The sequence below is a fragment of the Podarcis raffonei genome, chromosome 8 (genome assembly GCF_027172205.1).
Source record: "Podarcis raffonei isolate rPodRaf1 chromosome 8, rPodRaf1.pri, whole genome shotgun sequence".
In the NCBI taxonomy this organism is placed as follows: Eukaryota; Metazoa; Chordata; class Lepidosauria; order Squamata; family Lacertidae; genus Podarcis; species Podarcis raffonei.
Window position 1 is genome coordinate 11151547 of NC_070609.1, and position 14075 is coordinate 11165621.

General features: G+C 46.8%; 1 protein-coding gene across 3 annotated transcripts; it reads left to right on the forward strand.

Annotated features, from left to right (window-relative positions):
* Positions 1 to 2172: 2172 nt before the first annotated feature.
* On the forward strand, positions 2173 to 11460 carry RABAC1 (Rab acceptor 1). 3 transcript variants are annotated; one of them, XM_053397883.1, is made up of 6 exons: positions 2173 to 2296; positions 4389 to 4499; positions 5934 to 6146; positions 6834 to 6931; positions 8269 to 8370; positions 10597 to 11460. In XM_053397883.1, the coding sequence occupies exons 2-6, from the start codon at positions 4420 to 4422 to the stop codon at positions 10683 to 10685; spliced, it is 582 nt and encodes a 193-aa protein (XP_053253858.1). In that variant the 5' UTR covers positions 2173 to 2296; positions 4389 to 4419; the 3' UTR covers positions 10686 to 11460. The 3 variants fall into 3 exon arrangements, with proteins under 3 accessions (XP_053253858.1, XP_053253859.1, XP_053253860.1); XM_053397884.1 differs by lacking the exon at positions 2173 to 2296 and adding an exon at positions 2372 to 2571; XM_053397885.1 differs by lacking the exon at positions 2173 to 2296 and adding an exon at positions 2625 to 2649.
* Positions 11461 to 14075: the final 2615 nt, after the last annotated feature.

Below are 14075 nucleotides of genomic sequence, written 5' to 3' on the forward strand. Positions count from 1 at the left end.
GACAGCGTAATCCTATGTTCGTATACTTGGAAGTAAGTCCATCAGCATTCAGCTGGGCCGAGGTAACATGCATAAGAGCAGAACCTCTTTGTTTATCGCCACTGTATTTTCATGTGTCTTACAGCCGTAATGTGAGGTCAGGGTGCCCTAAAAGGTGTTTACAATATTCTATAAATAAAATAACAGATAAACAGATAAGGTTTGCAAAGCTGAGGGAAGATTAACTACCCCATTAAAAACAAAGGATTGGTCAGATAAGCAAGAAAAAAATCTAGTCCTTTATCCTCGGTCCACCAACAATTAATACAAATACATGTGTGCGACTACAGTTGCAAGAATGTTATTTGCCCCAAAGTGGAAGGATGAAGAGGTCACGAAGAAAGAAGACTGGATACAGAAACTAATGGAGTATGCAGAAATGGTGAAAGTTACCAGAAGAATAAGAAATCAATATAATAAACTTTTTAGAAAGGAATGGAAGTGGTCTATTGAGTATTTACAAACAAACTGTAAACAGATCAAGACATTGGCAGGATTATTGTAAAAACCTGCAATATATAGATATATCTAGATATCTAGATATATATATATAAATATATATATGTTGCTGCTGCTGCTGTTGTTGTTGTTGAATTTGTATACCGTCCTTCATCTGAAGATCACAGGGCAGTTAAAACATAAAAATCATATATATATATGAGAATAGATGATTAAAAGAGTAAGTTAAGGCAATCTGAGTATACAGGAAAGGACGAAAATAAATGTAAGGAACCACAGAAAGAGGGGGAAGGGAGTCAAAACTGAAAATGTTAAAACTTGGTTAAATAATTGTTGTAAATTATTATTGTTATAAATGAAAATTATAAATATATTTTTTAAAAAAATTAATACAAATAAGGACAAAATGAAATACTTATACTGCAGAAAGCACAAACATATCAGATACTACAGTATTCTTATAGATCCGGTTGACTGCACTGTCGCAGGAAACCCCCCCCCCAATCATTCAGTTTGTGCAAACTTCACACACACACACACTACATACGCTACACGTCTGTTATAAATTCATAGAAAATCAACCATACATCTGATTTCCACTGTTCCACTTTTATTTTACTCCATGAAGGAAGGACTACAAAATGGGGAAGGTTTGATACAGGGCAGCCATAATCCCTTCAGCATACCAGCACATACACAGGAGCCCTGCCCAGTTGCTATGCCAACCCTGATGGTCCTAGACAGAAGACCATCAAGATCACAAAAAACTTGCATATGGGAGTGGATTCAGCACGGACTGGAACAAAGGACAATGATCAGCTCTTCCCTCTGGGGGCAGGAAACTGCAAACTCCCCTCTGTTACCTGGAAAGTACTCATGGGGAGGGGGAAAGGTGGAACCAGCCAGGTGACAGGACACTCAGGTTACCACCACCACCCCTCCCTCAACCCCTCCTTTCTGTGATGTAGGTATGATGTTTCTGGGGGTGGTCTTGATCTACAGGGTGGCAATTTCAGAAGTCTTTATAATACCTTGCACACCATTTTTCTAGGTCCTTCCTCTCTCCTGCAAGTGAGGGGAGCACCCTGTTGCAACAGTTCAATAAAGGCCAAGCCTACAGGCTGCTGTTTTGCTCCAAGTTATCCTGGTTGGTGTCTTTGTTTTTGTCCAAGGGAGCCCTCGGATTTTTCCGTTAACAGCATAAACAAGAAAGCCACTATTACCCTCACCCTCTAGATATTTCTGTGTGTGTCTCTGTGTGGCCAGGCTGGGGGTTGTAGTCCAGCAATACCACAGAATTGTAGAGTTGGAAGGGATCCTGATGGCCGTCGAGCCCAACCCCTTGCAATGCAGGAATCTATCAGAAGGCCTACAGCTTCCCTAGCAAATGAGAAAAAGGTGAGAGGTGCGCCAGCCAGAAAACAGGAACCAGCCACGCACACTTAACAGATGCTCTATTGCAGCCTTTGCCACCCCCGTGTCCCACTTAGAGATTTTGGACTACAACTCCCATCAGCCTTAGTATGCAGCCATTCTGGCTAGGGCTGATGGGAGTTGCAGTCCAAGAATAGGGGGGGCCGAGCGTGCGGCAAAGGCTGCTTTGTTACGCCCATGCGGGGAAGGTGGCGCTTCCGCACTCTCCTTCGCCCTCACTCGCTGAGGGAGCTGCAAGCACGTGAAGACTACATTTCCCAGCATGCTCCCCGCCGCCTGCTAACGCAAACGCGCGTTCCTCCCCCTGCCACGCAGCCACACTCCGCTTCCGGCGAGGAGCTGGACCAGATTCCAAAGGAGGCAGGTGAGTGAGCGGGGGGTTCCGCTGTTGCCAGGGGCAACCCTGGATGCAGGGGGAGTCTTGGTCTCAGAGCATCCTCTGGGCCGCTCTCAGGCGGAGGCGCCTGGAAGGGGGCTTTAAGCAGATTTTTTTACTGAGCCTGTAGCTCCCCTGCCCGCTTGCAAGTGAGCCAAAAGCTGCTAAAATGTGTGAGACACACCCTGCGCTATCAGGGCTTTAGCGAGGCAAGGCCTCCTCATCAAGCTGTGCTCAGGGGATTAGGTGACCACCCTAAGCCGGTAGTAAACCAAACTGGACACTGCTCCTCTCTTCTGTCCTTAAACCTTGCATCTTGGCTAATAAGGAGGCAGATTTCTGTAATATGGCACCCTGAGCAAGGACAAAATTTGACGCTCCACCTTCCCAATATTTCTTATTTACCCATATGTTTACCCGTATAAATATAGGTGTTGTTATTATTAGGCATTCTCTTGGCTCTGCACCCTGTGCAGGAGAACTGCCCAAACAGAATATTAAAAACATGATAAAACATCAAACGTTAAAAACTTCCCTAAACACAGTGTACATTAAAAGCATAATTAACCAATTAGTTATTTAATTATGTTGTCAGTAATATATCACCCTCCTGTTGTGACTCTTCTAATCCAACCAGTCTACTATTCTGGATCTGCCTGGCACTTTTTTTGTGCTAGCTGGCTCCTCTGTACAGGATATATTTGTTTACAGAGCTGTGGGTGGATTTTATAAGGCACTTGCTGGCTAAGTAAGAACTGCAAATTTGCCTCCCGAAAAGTAAAACTGGTCGGATTCTGCTGCTGAGTGGTTTTATTTGGAATTTACGTGGGAGGACGAAGGGTGCAAAAAAAGGCAAACAAGATGTCTGAAACCATCACCTTGGTGCCTAGATAATTGTTGGGTTACCAGCCGAAAACAAAGTACAAGGGGCAGCTATGATTTGTAAAAATTCCGGTGGCTGATGCTCCTTGTACTGGGGAGCAGGATTCAGAGGGGCTACATGCAAGCGAAATAACCAATTAGGAATGATGTCTGTATCCCACAATTCCTCACAGGCTCAGAATATCATCTTTCTTTTATTTTTGGCTTTATAAATGTTCTTCATGCACTGTTTAATCAGATTACTGAAATCAGAGGGGCTACTGATTTTAAGATTTCCAGGAGTCACTGGGAAGAACTTCCACACACTGCATAGATTCTCTTTTCCCATCCCCCAGCTACTAGAAGCTGAATAAGTTAAAGAAATTGAGAAGAAATCCTGCAATATTGTTAACTTCCATGATTTTATCCATGACTCAGAATTCCTCTTGTTTTAGAATTTGGGTTAGCTCTGCATAAAAGTTTGTGGGTGGTTTTTTTGCTTTTGAATACAAGCAACCCTGCCATGTTCAGATGAATGTAGCAAAACAGCAGATGTATTTTTGTCCAGGTTGCTGTGCCTCATTTCTATACTTTCGCTGGAGTACATTGCCCACAAAGAAGGCTCTCCAAAACACCCACCCCTCACTTTCAGGAAAGTGCCCTTCTTCTGAGCAAGGCATTGTGGATGAGATCGTCTCAGAGGCCATCTGCACTGTCAACTCTTTGCCACTCTGGCAGCAAATATTTGTTTAAAGCTAGCTTCTGAAGGCTTAATGTTTTTGAGTAACAGTTGCCGGAAGGCACAGGAGCAGCGGGTTCTCAGGTCCTGCTTTTCAGGTTTCCCACAGACATTTGGTTGGCCACTGTGAGAACAGGATGCTGGACTAGATGGGCCATTGGCCTGAACCAGATGGCTCTTCCTATGCTCATATGTGATTCTTAAACAAATCATATGTGAAATTGCCGATCTTCTTAACATACACATGTAACATGTCCCTAAGATCAGTCTCCACACTTGAGGAGCCAAAGGAGCATCATTATATTTTATTTTGCCTGTTTATAATGTGTGAAGTGCCCCTTAGATTCTACATCCTAAACCAACAATGGACTTCTTTCCTAGCTTTCTCTGGACAGCACTCCGATCTCCACACCTGTCTCCGCCACCAACTTCTGAGTGTTACGCCTGACTCTCTCTCCCTCTTCTCCCATCTCTCTGTAGCGCTGCCTTCTCTGTTATTGACCGAAGCACAATGGCAAGCAAAACAGGACCCGAGCATCTCTTCAACCCTGCCACTGACATGGAGACAGCAGGGACCGTGTTGGGCACAAAGTAAGGAGCTGGGAGGTGCTGGGGAGCCCCTTAAATGGGATGGAGCATTATAGTTTTAAGATTGGGGTGAGGAACTGGTGGCCCAGAGCCCAAACCCTGCCCAGTCATTTGGACAGGCCATGCAGACTCTCCTGGGCCTTGCCTCTCCTTGGGGTGGTCCAAAGAGGACCATGGCAGCAGCACCTTCTGAAATGGCTGAAGCAGGAGGTAGGCCGAGCAGGGCAAGCATTGGAGAAGTGGCGGTTTCCCAGTGAGTTTGTTGTGACTGCTGCTCAGCTGAGCGGGACGGAGAGATAAGTCTTCCTCATGTTCCCCATCTCTCCTACTGCCCACCGAATTGGAAACAGCTGAGCGGTGGCAAAGAGGAGGCTGTGTTTGTATTTTCTGCTGTACGTAAGGGTCATGTGTTCATGAGGGTGTGTGGTGGCCTCCCCATTAGGGCTGGGTGATATAATGATATGTCACTGAAACATTGCGAGCTGCAGCTACGCACCCTTTGGACACACCCACTGCCTGCATCTGGCTCCTTGGAAAGTTGGCTCCAAAGGAATGTAGCCCTTGTCTTGAGAGCAGGTTCTCCCATCCCTGCTCCAGCAAAGAAGGCTGCTGGCTCAGTCCTGGGCCTCTTCTTTTGGAGTTTTTTTTTGGGGGGGGCATGTGGGTTGAGATAGTCTGTCTCGCCAGAGTGGTGCATGCTCTGTCTCGCCAGAGTGGTGCATGCTCTCGTTATCTCTTACTTGGGCTACTGCAATGCGCTCTACGTGGGGCTACCTTTGAAAGACCTACATTGGCTCCCAGTACGTTTCAGAGCACAATTCAAAGTGTTGGTGCTGACCTTTAAAGTCCTAAATAGCCTTGGTCCAGTATACCTGAAGGAGCGTCTCTACCCCCATCATTCTGAGGTCCAGTGCCAAGGGCCTTCTGGCGGTTCCCTCACTGCGAGAAGCCAAGTTACAGGGAACCAGGCAGAGGGCCTTCTCGGTAGTGGCACCCGCCCTGTGGAACGCCCTCCCACCAGATGTCATGGAAATAAACAACTACCAGACTTTTAGAAGACATCTGAAGGCAGCCCTGTTTAGAGAAGCTTTTAATGATTAACAGACTATTGTATTTTAGTATTTTGTTGGAAGCCGCCCAGAGTGGCTGGGGAAACCCAGCCAAATGGGCGGGGTATAAGCAATAAATAAGAATAAGAATAAGAATTAATAAATACCCTGCCGACTCTGGGCGGCTTCCAACAAAATATTAAAAACAATACAGCATCAAACATTAAAAACTTCCCTTAACAGGGCTGCCTTCAGTTGTCTTTTAAAAGTAAAATAGTTGCTTATTGCCTTGACATTTGCTGGGAGGGTATTATTATTATGTGGCTCTTGTGACTTGCCCCTCTTCTCACTCCCTATTCTCCTGGCCTCCCCTTCCCTTCTTCCCCAGGATCAACATCCCAGCTCTCCTGCCCCAAGGACCCGCCAAGGAGTGGCTGGATCAGCGCCGGGCCACCATCCGGCCCTGGGCCAACTTCATTGACCAGCGGCGCTTTGGGAAGCCTCGGAACTTTGGGGAGCTCTGCAAGCGGCTGGTGCGCAACGTGGAATATTTTCAGAGCAACTACGTCTTTGTCTTTCTGGGACTCATCGTCTATTGCCTGTGAGTGGGGTTTTGAGGGCGTGGGAAGGAACCCTCTTAACTTTGAGGGCGCCACTGCGCATGCACTGAGCAGCCTTTTGTCCCACAGGTGGGATAAGCCACAGAAGCTGGTCTCAGGGGAAGGCTGCTTTAGGCACAAGATGTGGAAATATCCCTTCTGACAGAGTAATTTTTTGGTTGTTTGTGATGATACTGAGGTGTCATTGGAAGAAAGAATGGAGAGAGAAGCGAAGAAGTTGCATATTTGCCCTGAAGCAGTAAATTGTATGTTGATGACATACAAATAGAGATAGACAAATAGTCAAAGTTAGCATGTCAGACAGGAGGTTTCAGGTTAGCATTTTCCTTGTTTTTTTTTTTGGTTTTTTTTTTGGAGGGGAGAGCATTCAGTTGAGAACGTTTATTTCACTTTTCAAGGGAGCATTTAGACATTCAGTTCTGCCACCTGCGATATGAAACAGTAGCTCTCAGAAGCAGACAAATAACAGGGAGGATCTGCAAGCAGGTTGGCTTTAGCTCTTATGCAGATTTTTGCTGCTTAAGGGTCACTGAGTAATACTGTATAATGTCCCAAAGCCGGGAACCCTTTTATGATTATTACTGTGATTTGGGGAGAGGGTTGGATTGATGATCCGTGATCTTTCTTGACGCTTCTAACCCCCTGGCCTTCTCTCTCCGCCCTGGCAGCATCACGTCTCCACTCCTCCTGATTGCCCTTGCTGTCTTCTTTGGAGCCTGTTACATCATCTACCTGAAGACCCAGCAGTCACAACTTGTTGTCTTTGGTACGTAGAGGGAGGCTGGCATTGACAAGCTGTGTGTGATAGGCAAAATTCACACCAGTGCGATAGATTGCATGCTGATTACATAACCACCACGATCACTGAAGCCATAACACTGCCCATTTTCTTCTATATTTCTCTAAAGCCACACACTAACCTTGTTTTTCGGGTGGCTTACGGCATAAAACGATGACATACAGTCACACCATAATATTGTAAAATAAAGCACCATATTTTTCGCTCTATAAGACACACCAGACCACAAGACGCACCTAGTTTTTGGAGGAGGAAAACAAGAAAAAAAATATTCTGAATCTCAGAAGCCAGAACAGCAAGAGGGATCGCTGCACAGTGAAAGCAGCGATCCCTCTTGCTGTTCTGGCTTCTGTGATAGCTGTGCAGCCTGCATTCACTCCATAAGACGCACACACATTTCCCCTTACTTTTTAGGAGGGAAAAAGTGAGTCTTATAGAACAAAAAATACGGTAAAAACCCTGCAGCACAGGACAGAATAAAAGTAGTGTTTCAGAATGCTAAAAACACAGATTTCTGAAAAGGCTGGGAAATGAAAGTATCTTCACCTGGTGCCAAAATAACCATAAGGAAGACATCCCCACAGCTGACGGGCCACCACTGCAAGGCCCTGTCTCTGGTCGCCACCCGTTTCACTTCATTTAGCAGGTGTACCTGGAGCAGGGCCTCTAAAAAGGATCTCCCAGGTTAGACTCATGGAATTGTAGAGTTGGAAGGGACCACGAGGGTCATCCAATCCAACCCCCCTGCAATACAGGAATCACCCACAACCCCGAGATTAAGTCTCTACCGACTGAGCTATCCCAGCATAGGACTCGGGTAGGTCTATTGGGAAAAGGCGATCTTCCAGGGATCTTTACCGGTTGCTGGAAATCTCAAGCAGGAGGAGTGCTGCTGTGCTCATGTCATGAAGAGGGAGGGGGCAGTTCTTGGCCATGTGGTTCGGACACCCCAGCCACTTTCGTGGGCGACACTCCTTGAAGCTCATGCCTTGAAGCATCCTTGAAGGTTGCAGCTCCCAGAGTAGCCACCAGGTGGCGGTGCATCAACAAGGATGATGCAGATCACTGGCGAATGCCCTTTTCTTGCTAGGCTTCAAGCCTGTAGTTTATAGCTAGAGTAGACCATAGAGCGCTAGGCGTCTTGTGTTCATTTGCAGAAATCAGGCAAATCTCTGCTATTGGGCCAGTGGTCCATTTACACAGGCAACCGGGGCTTCCAGCTTTGTCCTGAAAGGCCCTGAGAGTTAGAGCGTGAGCCTCGTATTCCTGCCCCCTGTATTCTCACCCAACCTCTTTTTCTTCAGGGCGGGAGCTCAGCACAGCCCACCAATACGGCCTGGCTGGGGGCGTTTCCTTCCCGTTCTTCTGGCTGGCGGGAGCCGGCTCTGCTGTCTTCTGGGTGCTGGGTAAGTGAAGAGCCACATTCCAGCTGTGAGACACAAACCACCTTCCATTTCTTAATAAAATAGAAGGGGGGGGTGTCTTCTCTTGTTTCCTGGAAATCTGGGAGACAGTCCACAGCTTGCACAAACAGCAAGCTGTAAAGTGTTCCTGTGGAGTTACTCGGGAGGAGAGCTTACCTTCCTGCACTGCTCATGACTGCATGTGCCACAGTGCATCCCGTACTCTCTTCAAAATGCATAAATCCTGCAGGAAGAAGAGCTAAATTCTGTGATGTGCACAACTTAGGCAGATGTGGTTCACTACATAATAGCCTCTTAGTTTGCATAATTTATTCTGCTTTTGCTAGTCAGGAGTTGCTGTGCATAATAATAATAATAGTAATAATTTATTATTTATACCCCGCCCATTTGGCTGGGTTTCCCCAAGCTGCTCTGGGCGGCTCCCAACAGAATTAAAAGCACAATAAAACCTCAAACATTAAAAACTTCCCTAAACAGGGCTGCCTTCAGAAAATAACAACAACAACAATTTATTTATTTATACCCCGCCCATCTGGCTGGGTTTTCCCCAGCACTCTGGGCAGCTTCCAGCAAAAGATAAAAAATACATTAAAACAGATGTCTTCTAAAAGTCAGATAGTTGTTTATTTCCTTGACATCTGGTGGGAGGACGTTCCACAGGGCAGGTGCCACTACCGAGAAGGCCCTCTGCTTGGTTCCCTGTAGATTCACTTCTCGCAGCGAGGGAACCGCCAGAAGGCCCTCGGCACTGGACCTCAGTGTCTGGGTAGAACGATGGGGACACTCCTTCAGGTATACTGGGCCGAGGCCGTTTAGGGCCTTAAAGGTCAGCACCAACACTTTGAATTGTGCTCGGAAACGTACTGGGAGCCAATGTAGTCTTTCAGGACCGGTGTTATGTGGTCTTGGCGGTCGCTCCTAGCCACCAACCAGTCTAGCTGCAGCAAGGCACTAGTTCAGGGCACTAACGCCTGTTCAGCACCCTGTTTGACTTCTTAGATGTGATAGTCCTTACTGGAAACTTGTTTTTAAGAAGTGCAACCTGAGATTCTCAGGATGCCGGGTGTGTGCATTACCTGCACCTACAAGTTGCAGAATACACGAAGCCTTGATTACTGGCCGTCTGCTTCTCACGCTTCTCAGCTGACACATACGGTATTTTGCAAGGTCTGCATTTTGATCATATTCATGGGCTTCTGCTTACTGCTGCCCCTCCCAGCCCTGCTCAAATTTAGTCCGCAGCCTTGCACAGTTCAGCTTCACTTGCTGCAACATTATTTGTGGCCTTCCACTAGTTCAGGGGCCCTGGCACGTGACCCTGACCCCCCCTTTTTTTTTTGCTTTGTGGAGCAGATCATGGGATGAGGATGAAAAAGGAGCAGGAGCTGTGTGGTTTTCTCTTGAGTAAGAGGTGTATACCTAATTAATAAGGTGTAAAACTAATTCACCTTATGTTCGCCAGGCAAGAGGACAGTAAAAAAAATTAAACGCTGGGATCTGCCCCTGTTAACTTTCCTGGTCAGGAAGTGTAGTTCTGTGGGATGTGGGCTCACCTAAACCATCAGAGCAATTAATAATAATAATAATAATAATAATAATAATAATAATAATAATAATAATATATGAAGGGAATAGAGTACTGTAAGTTGGCATACCACATTCTGCCTGTCAGTTCTTGCAAAAAACAAAACTATTCCCACCTTGCAGAAAATCTGCTTCTGCAAACTATTTCTATTTTCCGACAGCATCTCATGCCGTTCCTGTGCCACCCTTGCCATTTTCAGTGCCATTTGCACAGGAAAAAGGCTTATTTGAGTTAAGCCTACTATGTGAATAATGTTTGAAAAGGAAACTGTATTAATGAGAATAGTGCTGGCATAATGGGTGGGTGGTGTTATGTAGTTTCATTGTATTTTTGCATTCTGTTGGAAGCTGCCCAGAGTGGCTGTGGCAACCCAGTCAGATATGTGGGGTACAAACCAATAATAATAATAGTAATAATACTTCCAGGTGGGGAATCCAGGTCTTCCATCCCACTCTGTTGTGACTCCCTTTCTACTTTGGCTCCTTTCTCTCCCTCCCCACAAGCCCAAGGTGCCCTTAGGAGCTGCAGCGCACAAAGAGAGCATGTCAGAGTCCCAGCACTGTGGAAAGAGAACTAACCTAACCTTTTTGCTTTCTCCCTGTCCGGTCTGTCGCCCCCTGCAGGTGCCACGTTGGTAGTTATTGGTTCACATGCCGCCTTCCATGAATTGGAATCTACCGAAACCGATGAGCTGCAGATGGAGCCTGTGTGAATGGCCTGGGGCAGCCCTTCGCCCCCTATATCGCTGTTACCCTGTCCTGTGTAAATACCACTGCTATTTCATTCCATTGCCATGTGCCATGTCCTTCCTTCCTTCCCCAAGAGACTGGCTTTGAGGCTCTCTCCAGATCTTAGAAACCCTTGATGCTCTCCCTACTTTTTGGGGGTGCGGGTTGCCTCCCACCCCTCGTCTCCCCATTCCTTAGAAACCCCCCCTGCCCTGAATTCCCAATGACCTCGCCCTTGGATTTCCCCATCTCGGGCACGTGATAAGGCCGTGTCCAGCACTCTCCGCCTTCGTGAGATTATTTAACTCCCATTACACTTCACCCAGTAGCCGGGCTTGGAGGCCTTCCAGAACAGCTTTTAGTTCAGCCTCCTTTTATCTTCTGCCGGTAACATTAAAGAAGCAGAAGTGTTAATTGGAATGTCCTCCAAGGGCCTGCTCTGCTCTGCCCAAGAGGTCACAGGGACACACAGTGTGTGTTGATACACGACAGCTCCTTCGTTTTCTCAAGGTCGCCTGCTTGCTTTGAGGCTGGCCGTCAGCGGGCCGTCGGAAATGGGAGCAGAGAGGCCTCTTGTCGTTGCTGCTCGGAGCTGACAGTGGATTAACCACCAAAATAAAAAATTAAAAAAATCAAAACCCCAGAGTCTACAGTCAGGGCAAAAAAAACCACACTCCAGAACCTAATTCCGTACACGTGGCACCATGAATCATCCAGATTCTCCACATTTTTGAGTGCTTTGGTCTGGCAGATCAGTCAGAATAATTCATTTGGTTTGATTGTGGCCCTGACGTGGCCAAAGATAATTTAAAATGCATGTGAGGTGCCCTGTCCTTTTTTGCCCCCTAGCGCCTGATAGCACAGTATGCAACATTATTGCAAAGTTTTACAAGTCTCTCTATGTATTTTATCCCCCAATGACTAATGGAATGGCAACACCCTTTCTTAATGTTACAGGTTCTGTGCAATTTTAACTCCTCCCTCCCCCCCCCCCCAGCAATTATTCATCCATTTGGAAATTGCGAGGGCTCTTAATACTATGCTATTTACAAGTGATTCATATTCTGGGAGCACTTAATAAATTCCAGGTTAAGATGGACTGCTAATTCTGTTCATTTCAGCCCGGCTTCTCCCGAATTTCGCATTGGAGCTGGTCCCAGGGGTGGGGTGGGGGCGTCTCTCTAGGTCACAGAGACAAGGGAGCAAATTTACTTTCTGTTGCTCCAGAGCAGCCTTGGGCAACCTGGTGCCCTCCACGTGTTGATGGACTATAGCTTCCAACTCAGGTGGGAGTCATAGCCCAGCAAAATCTGGAGGGCAGCAGGTTGCCCAAAGCTGCCCCAGAGCAACGAGTTTAAATTGCAAGGGGATTTCACCTTAGCCAGTGGTACATGCTCTCCAGTTTCTGTTTCAGTACTAGACTGAATCTAGTCTGATCAGACTGACTTGGAAGGTGGTGGTGACTACTATTTCATTAGACATTTTCAAGGCAAGGCTACATGTTGTAACAGCATATCATCTCCCTCTTTGCTGGGTTGGACTCGATGCCTTTTAAGGTCCTTTCTAATTATCCGATTCTCACGTCCCACTGGAACTTCAGGTCTCTTACTGAAGTCGAGTGGCAGTAAATTCAGGATGGACGAAAACACAATCTGCTTCCGCATAACTTCGGAACTCACTGCCACAAGATGTGGCGATGGCCATCACTTCCAATGACTTTTAAAGGGGAATGGAGTAGTTAACAGATTAGGGGGAGTCTGCATTCATACATGCTAATGGTAACATCAGCTTTCCATAACATTGAGCATCCTGGCTGGAATAGAGTGACTTGACCTTGAGCAGGAACACTCAGTGCTGCAACACTTTGTTGCTTGACTCCCTTGCCACCTGCCTGTTAGCCATGGTACTGAAATAGAAACTGAAGCCACTGAATACCAGTTGCTACAGCCATGCAACAGGAAGGACTCTTGCTATCGCACCTTGCATTTTGGGGTTCCTAGGACCATGTAGCTCAGGGTTAGGCAACCTAAGGCCCATGGGCCGGATGCAGCCCAATCACTTTCTCAATCTGGCCTGCGGACGGTCCGGGAATCAGCGTGTTTTTACATGAGTAGAATGTGTGCTTTTATTTAAAATGCGTCTCTGGGTTATTTGTGGGGCATAGGAATTCATTCACACACACCCCCCCAAATATAGTCTGGCCCACCACATGGTCTGAGGGACGGTGGACCAGCCTGCAGCTGAAAAATATTGCTGACCCCTGATCTAGCTGGAAGCAGGAGGGTGAATTGAGTGGACCTTTGGACTGATGCAGCAGGACGGTTCCTGTTCACTGCATCCCACAACATTGCCATGTGTTTGCTGCCAGAGGTTGTCACCCCAAAACACGTTGATTGCGAAGTCTTTATTTTGAGAAATGGGACTGCGTGGATGACAGTTGCTTCCCTGCCCTAAATGCAACGCAGCCCAAAATACCCTGCTGTTTTCCAAGTCGCGTTTGCTGAGATTAAAAGTGGCTTTCTTGCTGAAGCCTCAAACAGACATCAGCCTTAAAATGGATTTTCAGAGGAGGTAGCAGACTTAATAAATTAGGGCAGCTCGCCTAGGTAGTTTTCAGGTCACACCTGAAGATGCTAGATTGAAGAAACACGAATGGCAGATTCACCCCCAAATATATATATATATACTCTAGATGATGAGGCTCCGCTGCATTTAATGACTGCCATTGTGTGCCAAGATGATTAAGCAAAAGAGTGCTGCCTCTCACCACCATGGCTTGGTATCTATCTATCTATCTATCTATCTATCTATCTATCTATCTATCTATTTGCTGGTGTTAAAGGCACAGGAGCAGAGGACAGCTAAAAGATTTGGCAGCCATAAACCAGGGGGCAGTGGCAGAGTAGCATCTAAAAGCCCTCTCCGATGCTCTGCAGAACTTTTAGAAGAGAGGAAGGAATTATAGCTCAGTTGGTAAAGAGCATGAGATACTTGATTTCCAGGTCGTGGGTTCGAGCCCCATGTTTGGTGCAAGATTCCTGCACTGCAGGGTGTTGTCCTTGATGACCCTCAAGGTCCCTTCCGGCTCTAAATCTCTACGAATTCTGTGAAAACGGGCCACCGCCCAGCCAAGCACCTGGGTCTCCCGAGTGCCTCGCCACCACCTTTCCTTCGTCAGCAACTTCAGCCTGCTTTGTCACCATGGCAATACCCTGCTCTCTCTCTCTCTCTCTCTCCATCCTTCTGTTGCCGTGGCAATGACCTCCTCCTCTCTCCCCACTCCCCACCCCATGGGAGCCAGATGGAAAAAGCAATCCGATTAAATTAGCTGCGTCAAGAGGCATCTTTCGAGTTAGAGGACAGTGCCAGACAGT